Here is a 14,458-nt window from a genome sequence, read left to right on the forward strand (position 1 = left end):
TGTAAAATGGGGCTTAGATACAACACAGGGAGGACAAGGAAAGGAGTACTTGGAAAACCTGAGGGCACTTGTTCCATTCTATTTGGTGTTAGTTTGAATCTATAAGTGTTTTATCACTCCCAACTAGCTGATGGCTCTGTATACTTTATCTTTGAATCTCCCACAACTAAAAGCACAAAACACTTAATGTTTGTGGAAACCACCACAATATTCTAAAGGTGTTCAAAGAAATCCCCATAATACTAGGGGTCAGAGAGACAAAGACAGAGGAGGGAGGGAGGGAGGGAGGGAGGGGAGAGAGAGAGAGAGAGAGAGAGAGAGAGAGAGAGAGAGAGAGAGAGAGAGAGAGAAAGAGATTGAGATTTAGGAGTCAAGAACTAGGCCACTGCCATGAGAACAGACTGACAGAGTGCTCTCCAGAAATAAGACTTTACTGGGGATTTTCCCTAATGAGAAAAAATTTTTCTCAAGTCATTTACCCCCTTTCTCACTGAATTGCCTCAAACCTTTGGACCCTCAGGGACTCATGCTCCTAAAAAAAGATACCATATGTCTAACCTGGGTCTCTTACCAGATAGAGGTGATCAAAGATGAGGGAGGGCTTGTCCATCTGGCCCAGGATAAGAAGCATCTCATTGTCAATGAATTCTTTGAATTCCTTCAGGTTGCAATTCATCTGCTTCTCTAATTCATTGCGTATCTGTGGAGTGGGGATAGACCAGGAAGAATGATTATTAAGAAACAATTTTCACTACTAGACAAAAAAGCATAGCATGAACAAACTACAGCTCATTAAAAAAGGGGGAGGAATGGATATCCCTTTCTTTCCTTTCAGAGAGGACGCGGAATGTCGCATATTCTATTAGAAGTTGTAACTGAAATTTGTATTGTTTTGGGTTTGGGTCTAGACCAGAGATTTTTATCAGAGCAGTGAACTAACTCCTAGTGGGGAAATGTCCTCCATGTAGACAGATCGGCAACGCTTACAATTTATCGTCTAAAGCCTGCTGGATCATTGAGAAGTTAATGACGTGACTTGAGCTTAGCTTTTTTACCTAGAGACAGACCTCGATACACTATGATACATGTGTTTGGCTTTGTTTAACTGTATCCCACTCAGGAGCTCATGCCTCTACCAATTGGCAGAAAAACTCTGATCTACTCTTTGCCACTTGAGCTGGTTCTCCCCTCCTTTGGCAGTCCAGTGGTACCCAGCTCCATATTTATGCTGACAGAGGGATCATTTGATTGGTTTAGGCCAGCCTCAATTTCAATGATCACAGGCATGGACCATGACACCCTGCACACTACAACTTAAAAATAAAACAAAGCAAAATAAGTCCAATTATATAAAAAACCCAAAATAAACCTACATTAAATCACTAACAAGAAAAAATCTATTAAAATATGTAGACTATTAAATGTGTTATATTAATTCATACTACACATGTGTTAATATCCCCAGCAGTATTAATGTTATTATTCAATCTTATTATTATTAAGAGTATTCATATAAATATATACAATATGCATACCTATTAAGTTATGGATAATCTAAAATTGCAAAGAACTAGAAAAAACCTAAATGTACCCAGATAGCTCAGTAAATTATGGGATGCTGAGGCAGCCAGATGCAGAGGAAAGAATGCTAGATTTGAAATAAAAAAGTTAGTATACTGCGAGAGAGAAACCAAAATGGATTTCTCAGTAAATGCAGGAGTAAAACAAGGATGCCTCCCTTTCCCACTGTTATTTGACACCATTCTCCAAATGGCAGCAATAACAATGACACAAGGGCAAAACATGAAAGGATAAAGACTGGCAAAGAGGACACAAGATGATGCTTATCTGTTGATGACAAATTGCTTTATGCTTAGAAAACCTCCAAGAATCAAGGAAAGTAACTGAGAAAGAAATATATAATTTCAGGAAAGTAGGATAACGTTTCCCTTTCTCCCAAAACATCAACAGCATTTTTATATACCAGTAGAAAAATCCAGGAGGAAAAACAGAAATTGAAGTCCCCTTCAAAATAGTAACAAAATGGGGCGGCTGGGTGGTGCAGTGGATAAAGCACCGGCCCTGGAGTCAGGTGTCAGACACTTAATAATGACCTAGCTGTGTGGCTTTGGGCAAGCCACTTCACCCCATTTGCCTTGCAAAATCCTAAAAGAAAGAAATGAAACCAAAATAGTAACAAAATGGATGGAAATATTTGGGAGTCACTTTACCAAGGCACATTCAAGACTTGTTTAGATTCCATCACAAAACCTTCTTTAAAGAGATAGAAACTGGGGGTGCAGTAACTAGAGCACCAGCCCTGGAGTCAGGAGGACCTGAGTTCAAATCCGGCCTCAGACACTTAATAATTACCTAGCTGTGTGGCCTTAGGCAAGTCACTGAACCCCATTGCCTTACAAAAAACAAAAAAATAGAAACTTTGAGTCCAAGACTTGGTGCTAATATTTACTAACCCTGTGACTCCAGACAAGTCATTTAGCTTCAAATCGGGGCAATCTTTCTTTACTGCCTCTGTCACAAGCATAGTATGAGACAATAGGCATGTAAGCCGTATATAGAGAACACCATGAAAAATGTTAATTTTTGTTATTATTAACAAATGAAAACCTAACATCTCAGATTTAGAAGGAGATGATAAATGTTCGAGGGCAGTTACCAAATGGTCAAAGGACATGATCAGAAATTTTACAAAAGAGTACACAATACTGAAAATAAACATTTGACCATGTAAGTAATGTCACTAATAGTTGTTGAAATATAAGTAAAAATGATACAGAGAATAAGCAGAAGTGACCAAACTCAATGCTGGAGGGAAGGAGTCTTGTAGAAAAGTAGTTAAACTCATACAATGCTGGTAGAATTGCAGACTGAAAAATTCTTTTTTGGAAGGTGAGTTGAACAGAGTATAACAAATGCCATAAAAATAATAATACCCGTGGACCCAATAATCTTTGTTACAGGGAATATACCCTGAACATGTGAGGACATAAAAAGTGATCTCATATACATACATACACAGAGAGAGAGAGAGAGAGAGATATTTTATATATAAACATATGGACTAAATATAAAAAGAGAGAAGTGGATAGAGCCTGAGGGATTTGTGGTTATTTGCATGTGGGATTTTAGGTGCAAACAGCCAAGTCTTCCTATACCATATTTGATGCTCTATTTTCTGCATCACCGAGCCATACAGCAGGTGCTTAATAATAGAAGGCAGTTGGGGCAGAGTCAGGAGGATCTGAGCTGTAAAACTCCCTCAGACTCCCACTAACTGTGTGACTCTGGGCAAGTTGCCTGCCTCGGTTTCCTACTCTGAAAAAATAGAGATAATACAGCAGCTAAAGTGCTTAGCAAACCCTAAATGAATTCCACTTCTTATTTTGAATTCATCACTATTAACAAATGCTTGATTACATATGGATTTCAAAAAGTACTATGTCTACACAGAGAAGATATAAAAACACTGAATGGAACAATTTCTGGGGTTTTTTTTTGCAAGGCAAGGGGGTTAAGTGGCTTGCCCAAGGCCACACAGCTAGGTCATTATGAAGTGTCTGAGGCTGGATTTGAACTCAGGTACTCCTGACTCCAGGGCCGGTGAGTATAAATATAAACATACAGAATAAATATAAAGAAAACAAATAATAAATTCAAGATCATTAAAATGCAAGGGAAGGAGGAACATTAGGTTTAGAATGGAAAAAATGAATTAAAAGACCACTAATTAAAGACTTCCTAGCCCCATTACTAGAGCGAAGGGGAAGGAAGGTGAGGAGAGATGCCAAATATGATCTGTTCTGGTAATTATGGGACAGGGTGGGGAGGATTTAAGGTACAAATCTGGCAGCCTGGAAGGAGGATGGCATCTTGGTCAGGGAGACTCTGGGTTTGAATTGTCTAGGTGGAGAGGTGGGGCAGGAGCTCAGGTAAAAGACAAGGGTTAGAGAGAGAGAGAGAGAGAGAGAAAGAGAGAGAGGTGTATGCATATATAGATTATCTATGAGTCGACTGCACCATTATTAAGCCCTGAAAACTGAGCAGACTGTCTTCTAGAGACCATCTTATCTAACTTCCTCATTTCACAGAGAGTCACAAGTTTACTGGAGGGCTCAGTTTCCACATATGCAAAATGAGGAGGTTTCCACTGGATTAGTGACTCAAAGCATACTGTCACAGCATTGACTTGAGGCTTGAAATATATTCTCAAACTCATCCATGGTCATCCACAGGGACCAAGGGCATGTAATATACTCTAGATCAAGAGGAAATAAACCTATTTTCACACAGGAAAAAATTTTTGTAGGCTATGTCGTTCTTGGATTCTTCTGTGATTATTTTTTTAATTTTAGAGGGAAAATTAACCAGAATAATAAATTTCTCAAAGATCTTGTGATAAGATTGCTTGGTAATTTCTTCTTTTTTCTTTTTAAAGCTTGGTAATTTCTTGACCAGATTGCTCATAGGTCTTTTCCAGAACAGGATTTCTGAGCTGGAAGGGACCTCAGTGGCATCATGTTCAAATCAACCCCTAAAAGAATCCCCATGACAACATCCTTGACAAGTGGTCGTCCACTGCCTTCAGAGACAGTCCATCCTGCTGGCTAACTTCAAATGTAAGGTTGTTCTTATGTGGATTTAGATGGATATATGTCTTATATAGATTTAAAGTTAGCTCTTTGCAGTTTCCACCCATAAACAGAAGACAGTTTGTATGTGGTGGAAGGGGAGTTAGGTGGTGCCACTGCCCTGGCCCTGGAGTCAGGAGGACTTGAGTTCAAATCTGACCTCAGACACTTGAAACTTACTAGCTGTGAGACCTTGGGTACTGTCCCACAAAAACTAAATAAATGAGCAAATAAGTAAATGAATATGCATAAAATGAAATACACAGAATTACTAAGGAAATCGATTTCACAGATCTCAATATTTAGACTTTAATAAGCTTAAGATTGCACTAAGACTTTGGGGACACCCGTATATATCTTGAATGTACCATAGCTGAGAGCTCCTGGAGAGTTGGAACTGTCTTTTGCTGTTTTTATATTACTAGCATTTAGGGCAGGGCCTGGTAAACAACAGGTTGCTAAATAAATGCTCGTTAAATGACTAAAGTTAAAAAGAGGTACACTGAGGCTCGATATCAGGAGAAACTTCCCAACAATTTAAGTTGTCCTAAAAGGGAATGTGCTGCTGCCTGGACACTGGGAAGGATGAACCCTTGTTGGTTCTATCTTCTAGAGGGGTGGGTTGCCTGGTCTTTGGGGTCCTCCCCAACTCTGTGATTCTTAGGTCTGGTTTTCTACAAACTTAGATCTCCTATTTATTTATCCTGTGATGCCAGGCTAGTTGCATCCTCTGTTCGTCTCAGTTTTTCCATCTGAAAATGGGGATTTCTGATGAAAGAACTTTTATTAATTGTAAAGTGATTTGTGAAACTGTGGGACCCAAGCTGGGACCCTCATTCTCTTACTTCTTTGGAGGTCACATTTTCCAAGTCCTGACTCATCATGATGCTTCGGAGCTTGGCTTTGATGAGGCGCTCTGTTCTTTCTCCTTCTGTTGGCCTAGGAGAGAAAGAACACTGAGGAAATCCAGGGAAATTTGGGGGGGCACGGACTCCTGGGAATGCCTGCGGCTTCTGTTTATGACACCCTGTGCCAGGACTTTTCTGGAAAGTCCCCAAAGGTCCGGGGAAAAATCAAGGGGGCCCAGGTGAAAAGGGGAGAAGGGGGTCTCAACCTGGGGTCTCAATCAAAGGCACAGCCACCCTCAAGTCAGGGGAAGAAATCACAGAAGAAAAGAGATTGTTTTGGAAAACAGGTTGAGCAGCTGGTAACTGCAAGGCTGAGGGGACAGCTACCAGATAGGGGTGGGAGGGTGAGATGGCTGGGAGGCAACAGTCTTGGATCCTGGACCAACCATCTGCGTGTCTCCGGGCAAATCACTGCCCTTTACTCTTCCCATTTACTGACTCTAAAATGAGAGGATAGAACTAGATGACCTTTAAGCCTCTCCAACCCCCCAGCTTTGACATCTTCTGTTCTCATGCCCCTCCCAGTCCTGACATTCCCTGTTCTAAGGCCCCTCCCAGTACTAATCCTGGGTCCTTTCCATTATTTTAATTAGTTATCATATTGCTATATTATTAACTGCAATATTAGTTTTAATAAATTGTAAGGTCCCGTCTGGACCTAAGACTCTAAATGGCACATTCTACCTTCTGACAGAGAAGGGATATGGGATGTGGTGGGAGCACCTGGTTAGTTCAGAGGAAAGAAGAGAGGAGACCCTGGCACCTACTTGTCCACAAAGAGGGCGGGGGAGTCGGGCCTCGTGGACTCCAGATCCTGCATGGCGTTCCACTCATTGATGCAGCTCTGATCGGAGCCGATACAGCTCTCGTAGTAGGTGGCCCACACCAGGGCCATGCCTCCAGGGAAGTAGTTGTACCTTCGGGCCACCTCACACGCCTTGTGTAGAATCTGGAGGGCAGACCTGCAGATGGGGAAGGAGGAGGATGAGACCTAGCCATGGACAAGGACTTCTCCTAAGTGGGGTTTCTGGCTTCACCAGGGCAGAAAAGATGGATGAAAAATAGAGAGTTGGCTTCTTTCAATGTAATCAGCTCAAGAAGTATTTCTTAAGAACTGGTTCTGTGCAGCTCTGGGCTAGACACTGCAAAGATAAGCATGTTACCATCCCTCCCTCATGGAGCTTTTGTTGTTGGTGATGGTGATTTGTTCTTCAATCATGTCCAACTCTTGGTGATCCCATTTGGGGTTTTCTTGCAAAGAGACTAGAGTGATTTGCTATTTCCTTCTCCAATTCATTTTTGCAGACAAGGAAATTGAGGCAAATAGGGTGAAGTGACTTGTCCAGAGTAACCCAAATAATAAGTGTCTGAGGTTGGATTTGAACTCATGAAGGTGAATTTTCCTGACTTCAAACTCAACCCTCTCTGCATTACAGTGCCAGTTAGCTTCATGACCCTTACCTCCTTCTATGTGCCAGCCAATGGACTAAGCATAAGAGGCAAAGGCAAACAGATGTACGACGGTCCTGCCCTCAAGGAGGCTACATTCTGCTGTGTCCCTGGCACTATTCAAAGCAGTGGAGAAGGAAAGAGAAATATCATCCCTGCCAGTGTGTAAGGATTTTGGGGGACTATTGGGAGCCAGAACAGACTGTTATTACTGCTCCAAAGACACAGATGGTAAGCGCCAGACACAGATGGAAAGCCTTCACTCCAACAAAAATGGGCCAAAGGAGAGGCAGTGTCATATAATGGGAAGAGCTCTGACCTTAGAATCTGAAGGAACAGACTGACATTGCCTGTCTCCTACGAGAAATTGAGCTGCTACCCCTGGACCCTGGGCCCTGAGAGCGAACGCCCTGCCTTCTCTTGGCTTGATCTCACACCACCTCCTGGTCACCCCCATGTCCCACAAGCACCCCAATCCTTTCCAATTCTATTTACAAAATAAATTCCTTTGTATCCTCAATGTTTAGGACAATGTCTAACATACAGTAAGTGCTAAATAAATGTCTGCTGACTGACCAATTGGAGCTTGGAGAATAGTAATCAAATCCATACTACCATTCCTGGATAAGACTTTACAACCCAGTGGCCTCCAATCGCCATTCCCTCTAACTTCCCTGGCCAAAAGACCCCTCCAGTCAACATTCCTCTTTATGAGATGGCTTCCCCATTGGAATGTAAGCTCCCAAAGGCCAGGGACTACTCTTATTAGTCTTAATAGTTTGTTTTTGTCTTGCTTAATGTTTCATTCCAATTAATTCATTTATTTATGGATTCATTTATTTATTCAACAGCTTAATAAACACTGAGTCTGTATAAGCACTGAGACTGAATTTTCTAATCTATCAAATGAGATTAATGTATCCACTTCACAGGTCTATGGATAGGAAGCTTGTAGTGACATGGAAATATAAAGTTGGATTAAAGTGGGGTGTCTCAGTGCACTATGGTTCTAGTGCCCTTGTGCAGGGGAAAGAGTTTTGGCCTGGGTCTGATGGGACCAGTCCGCCATTTATTCCTTGCATACCTTGGCAAATTATTAACCTCTTTGGGTCTCTGTACAATGAAGAGTTGGAGTCAGATGGTCCCTAAAGTCTCTTATAGCTCACTTTATGATCCTATAATCCTAAATCACTTTGAACCCAATGGACTTCAGTTTCCTCTTCTGTATATTGAGAGGGTTGGGTCAGAGGGTCTTTCAGAGTACTTCCAGTTCTTAGTTTAGGACTTTTATGACCTATGACTCTTTTATCTTTTTTTCAAGACATGGTTTAGCTTAGAAAAACTTAGAAACATTGAGTCAGAGTTCTGAAGTTGCCATTATCCTGAACCCATTAATCACAACAGGGTTGCTATGATGAATTCCAAACCTATAAAAGCCAGTTTCCATTCTCAGACCAATGAGAAGAAGCCTTACAGGGATGTAGGCTGGGTCCAAAGAGGGGGAGACTTATAGAGTTGGGGAAGACAACAACTAAAGGGTTGGTTTGGTCACTTCTGTCTTCTAGATGCAGGGAAGCTATGAAGCCTGGAATTTCCTAAGTTGGGGTGCTGAATACAAGAAAGGAACAAGGTGAGAAATGGGATGGAACTCCTGGACAAAGCTATATGATGTGGCCAAAATATGGGTCTGTGGACACCCCAAAGGTGGACTCAAGTATCGTGTGACTTTGGAGCACTCACATCCTCCCTGAGGGTCTCATCTTAACTGGATCATATATGTATAGCTTAGAGGCCATGGAAGCCTTCTCATTGTACAGATGTGGAAATTGAGGCTGACTGTTGTGGAGTGACTTGTCCAGAATCATACAGCTAGTAAGTATCAGAAGTAGGACTTGAACTCAGGTCTTCCAGACTCTAAGGACACGGATCTAGTCACCTTTCATCTGTGAAAATTAAGGAACTGGACTAGACAGAGCTTAAAACGGTCATCTCTAGAAATAACATTCAGTAAGGTCCATCCTTCCCTTCCCCTTCTAAGGCCTCTCCCAGTTCCGATATTCCCTTTCTAAAGGTCCCTTCCAAATAAAAACCACTGAACAAAGTAGCTTGCTGAATTGACACCTGGTCCATTGATGTCCACCCAGGAAAATTTAAGCCAGTTCTGGGGGTGGAGGAGTTGGTGGAAAATGATGCTCCTTGCCCAGTTTCTGCCACCAGCCCATGAACACGGGCATCCACACTTACCACATGGCCTGGACAGACACCGGTTTAAAGACATGCATCCTTCCTGCTGTGCTCACACTGAATCCACTGAGAAAAGGAAAGAAAAATAAAATTGCTCTGTATGAGAAATCATACCATCTAAACAAGTGATGGGATGGTGGCTGCATTCTGGAGGCCCCTGGGGCAAGGCCAGAGGTGCAGCCACAAGGAGCCGCCTCTCAGGGAAGGGGTAGACCTAAAGACAACCACAGTCTCTGGAGGCACTGGGGATGTGGAAGGAAGACCTGGATTCCAGTGGCAGCTCCAGGAAATGGAAGTTGAGAAAGATAAGCCTCTGGGGAAGGAGCTTTCCTATATGTAACATGGCTTTGATACCTCTACTCTAGAACCCAATCTCTCTTTTCTTCTCCTCTCCTCTCTTCTCTTTTCTCTCTACATCTTCTCACTTGGTGATTTCATCTTGCTCCCACAATCATCCCTACTGATGATGCCAACGTTAAGTACCCAACCCTCGATTGAGCTTCTGCCCCTCAACTCCAAATACCTCTATGTACAAATGTCTTATATGTGCTGGAAAACCATAAAGGTCCCTCCCATCTTGGTCATTCCATGTTCTAAGAACCTTCCAGTTCTGATACCCTTGTTCTAAGACCCTTCCCAGCTCTGCCATCGCCAGTTCAAAGGATGCTCCCAGCCCTGACAATCTCTATTCTAAGTAAGGTCCCTCCCAACTCTGACATTCTCTGTTCTAAGGCCTCCCAACCATCACATTCCCTTTATGAGGCCCCTAACAGCTCTGACATTCTGTGCCTGCTCTTCCAGGTTCTTTCCAATCCCAATTGGGTATCTCTACTCACCCTCTTTGCCTTTCCCTCCCTCCCTTTAAAATGATTTCATTCTGAAACCCACTAGGCTGTGTCTTTAGGTTCCATTTTCTTTTTTTTTCTTTTTTAGGTTTTTACAAGGCAAACGGGGTTAAGTGCCTTGCCCAAGGCCACACAGCTAGGTAATTATTAAGTGTCTGAGACCGGATTTGAACCCAGGTACTCCTGACTCCAGGGCCAGTGCTTTATCCACTGTGCCACCTAGCCGCCCCTAGGTTTCATTTTCAAATAAAGTTCTTTCCCAAATGAATCCTTTTCCATAAAGGTCCAAGAAAGAACCCAGCCTCACTCAGCCCAGCACATTTTTTTTCCCCACTGAATGATGGTTACATCATTTCAGCCTTAGTCTGTGGTGCACTGCCCTAAGCTAGAAGTCATTAAGCAGAGTCAGGATGGCCATTTGTGGAACACCATGTTTGGGGATGGGTTGGGTCCTATCACTGTGGAGGTTCTATCAGGACAGATACCCCCCCTGCAAGGGATGGAATAATGACAGCTTCTTCCTCCAGGGGACTCTCCAATCCACTCCTCGAGGGAACCATTTTCACCCCCACTCACCCATCTCCATCCAGGTGTATCTTGGTGTCACTCCACAGACGAAGGACCATCCCAATGGTGCAGCTCATGCTGTTGAGAAAAGGAGACAAGACAGGTTACAGAGGGTCTCATGTGCATTCCTGCCCTCCCAGTCCCCCAACCAGTCCCCCACATTCATATCAGAAAAAAAATAAAACACACAAAAGTCTCAATGACTTAGTATGGAAGCACTAAGGGAAAGGTCCAGAACTAAATCTAGAACTACAACTATACTCATCCTCATTTTTACATCAGAGGAAACTGAGGTCCAGAGAAGACGTAAGATCACAGACTTAGAATTGGAGGGGACTCTAGAGATTCATTCTAGATTCATTTTACAGGAAAGGAAACTAGAGTCCAGAGAAGTCATAAGATCATGGATTGAGAATGGAAAGGGACCTTGACCCAGGCATTTTCTCTGTATGAAGATGAAATCAGTGATTCTAAAGCCCAGCTGGCTGCCATCACCTTGATCACTGGGACATTTGAGAGGATGAAGTGCTTCAGTGAAGAAAACCATGAACCCTTAAGAACTCAGTGCGCCTTGGCAGCTTCCAAACTGCTCAAGAAGCCTGACCAGGGTCGGGCTGTGAGTACATGTGGCCATCTCTTCTGGTCTGGCAGAAACACAGACAAGAATGGAGAAGAGCTTCATGGAGGGAAGAGAGTGATAGAATGCCTAAAGAAGGCTCTGAAGACAGCAAATCAGTGCATGGATCCCTCGCTACAAGTTCAACTTTTTATAGAAATTCTGAACAGATATATCTATTTTTATGAAAAGGAAAATGATGCGGTGACAACTCAGGTTCTGAATCAGCTTATCCAGAAGATAAGAGAAGACCTTCCAAATCTTGAATCCAGTGAAGAAACAGAACAGATTAACAAACATTTTGATAACACCCTGGAGCATTTGCACTTGAGGAGGGAATCACCTGAGTCTGAGGGGCCAATTTATGAAGGTCTTGTCCTTTAAAGAGAAGAAACACAGACACACTGTCCTTCTTTCCATTTACATAGTTTTTTTAATTATGCTAGATTATTATCCCTCCTTCTCCCCCTAGATTGTGCCTTTCAGAAATGCCAAGTTAGGTTATCTTTCTCTTATCTGTGATATATTTTATTCTGCACCTCCAGACACTCACCTTCAGGACCTTAACAAATTAATTCACTTCACAGATATTCAAGTTGGGTCATCAAAATGTCTGTCTGATTACCGAACGTAGCATGATTGAATCGTTTTTTCTTTTAAATGCTCTGATCTTCCAAGTTTCTTCTTTCAGCTACTAATCTTTTCTGTTTTTCTTCACTGTTTCTTGTTGCTTTGGTAATTTTATTAAGTCCTAGGGGAGTACTAACCAGTAAGTGGCTAGCACTGTCTGTCTTTATATTCTATAGTTCATCTTGATTTTTACAAGAGATTCGTTTTAGGGGTGGGAGGGATATTGCATGTGAATTCAGCTTGAGCTTTTCTTTAAATGCAAGACAAGACTATGTGTAATATTTCCCCTAAAACTAGAGTATATTAATGCATGTTTGAGAGTTTAAAATTACCATGGTTAAAACCAGAAGTTTATATTTTGCATTTCTGGACATCCACTAGGGGCCTATACTCGTCACTGGGCATATTTATCAAGGAAATTTTGTTCTAAATCGCATAAAAATAGATAAATTGTGATCTATATAGTTTATATATAACCTTCATTATTGTAAATTTAGGGGAAAATGCTTTACGCAAGTATCATGATTTTGCACCAGTGAAACAATAAAATTGCCATAACAATTAAAAAAAAAAGAAAGGGACCTTGAAAGTCATCTAATCCAACTCTATCATTTTCTAGAAAATAAAACTGAGACCCAAAAAAGCCTAGAACAAAGAGACTATATGAGGTGAAGCTAAGGATTGGCACTAGAGTTTGAAGACCTGACCTCTGACACTTATTATTTATGTGACCTTGGGAAAGTCACTGGATTGCCCTGTGCCTCAGTTTCCTCACCTGTACAGACTTAATTCTAGACCTGCAATCCTGGGTCTTTCACTCCTGTCTTCCTTCCACAGGGCCAAGTCATCCCTTTGATGTAAAGGACTTTCCCAGGAAGAAGGGTTTCAGCCCCAGTAGGAAGACCAAGGAGTAACAGGGTGGGAGCTTCAAGGAATCCAATTTAGGCTTGATGGAAGCCTTCCAAGTGGGATGGGCTGCCTTGGCTGGTGGTGAGTCGCTTCAAGTTCAGTAGAGTCAGGATGATCATCTATGGGACACCTCGTCTAGGAATGGGTTTGACTAAATAAGTCTCAGGTCACTTCTACAGTGGATGCTACAATTCCAAAGCCAGAATAGGGTGTTGGGTCAGATACCCCCTTGCACGGGATGGAAAGAAATGGGCCTGTGACCAAGGACTTTACCTAGTGTAATTAGAGAAAGTCAGCATTGACGCTTGGTGATGCCTCGGCAAAATGAGACAGCCTAAATTAAGTGTAAACTGTTTCCAAAACATCTTCTAGATCTGAAATTTCTGTGCTTTAAAGTAGCGGGGGCAAACTCAACTAGAAATGGGGGAATGGGGCAACTAAACCCTATAGGAGGGTCCCTGCCAGCTCCCTATCAGTTTACAAAACCACATATTAATGTTATCTGTGTTATTTTATTTTATTTTGCATTTTATTTATTTTGTTATTTACCAATCTCAGTGAGTTGTGGCCCATAGGGGTTTGATAACTCTACTCTAGAACCCAATCTCTCCTCTTTTCTCCTTTCTTCTCCTCTCTTGTCTCTTTACATCTTCTCACTTGGTGATTTCTTCTTGCTCCCATTATCCTTGCTGATGATGCCCATATTCTATATCCAACTCTTATTTTTTTTATGTTTTTGCAAGGCATTGGGGTTATGTGGCTTGCCCAAGGCCACAAAGCTAGGTCATTATTAAGTGTCTGAGACCGGATTTGAATCCAGGTACTCCTGACTCCAGGGTCGGTGCTCTATCCACTGCGCCACCTAGCTGCCCCTATATCTAACTCTTGATTGAGCTCCTGTCCCTCAACTCCAAATACCTATTAGACATTTAGACAAGAGTGTCCCACAAACACCCAAACTCAACATGTCCAAGATAGAACTCCTTAGTTCAGTTCACAGTGATCCCTAATTTCCCATTACAGAGGATGGTCCAAGCAACCTTCAGCTCCCTTGGTCTCTTCCCTCTTAGTGACTCCACCTAGCTAACCAGGTACTTTTCAGTCTTAACATCTCTCAGACTTCCTTCTCTAATTATGGAGAGCTACCAACTTAATTCAGATGCCAGTTGGTACAGTTACCTAAATAGTCTTAAAACTCTTGCTCTCAAAGTTATCCTCCAGGGTTGCCAAAGTGATTTTCCCAAAGCCCTAGTCTTGTGATGTCATTCCCTTACTCAAAAAAACTCAAATGGTTCCCTATTGCTTTTGGAAACACACATACTTTTTTCTATTCGGCCTGTAAAGCCCTGCACAACTTGGTTCCGGTTTGCATTTCCAGATTTATTAAATTCCTCTCCTCTCCAGTCCAGGAGGGGCAGCTAGATGGCACAGTGGATAGAAAGCCAAGCCTAGAGTAAGGAAGATACCTCTCAGTCTCAGCTATTTCCCAGCTGTGTGATCCTGGGCAAGTCCATTTACTCTATTGGCCTCAGTTTCTTCATCTGTCAAGTGAGCTGGAGAAGGAAATGGCAAACCACTCCAGTATCTCTGACAAGAAACCCCCAAATGGGGTTACAAAGGATCACTATGAATGAACACTGA

At 42.2% G+C, this 14,458-nt stretch overlaps 1 protein-coding gene across 4 annotated transcripts in view; it reads right to left on the reverse strand.

The window, feature by feature from the left end:
- Positions 1-14,458, reverse strand: part of SSH1 (slingshot protein phosphatase 1) — a 102,441-nt gene that overhangs the window by 25,379 nt on the left and 62,604 nt on the right. For all 4 annotated transcript variants that reach the window (XM_074206079.1, XM_074206078.1, XM_074206077.1 and 1 more), the window contains 5 exons: positions 10,672-10,740; positions 9,251-9,316; positions 6,325-6,519; positions 5,495-5,588; positions 572-700 (listed from right to left, as the gene is read on the reverse strand). In XM_074206079.1, the coding sequence (XP_074062180.1) occupies positions 572-700; positions 5,495-5,588; positions 6,325-6,519; positions 9,251-9,316; positions 10,672-10,740 (553 nt within the window). The remainder of the gene's footprint in view (positions 1-571; positions 701-5,494; positions 5,589-6,324; positions 6,520-9,250; positions 9,317-10,671; positions 10,741-14,458) is intronic.

This window comes from Macrotis lagotis, chromosome X (genome assembly GCF_037893015.1).
Source record: "Macrotis lagotis isolate mMagLag1 chromosome X, bilby.v1.9.chrom.fasta, whole genome shotgun sequence".
In the NCBI taxonomy this organism is placed as follows: Eukaryota; Metazoa; Chordata; class Mammalia; order Peramelemorphia; family Peramelidae; genus Macrotis; species Macrotis lagotis.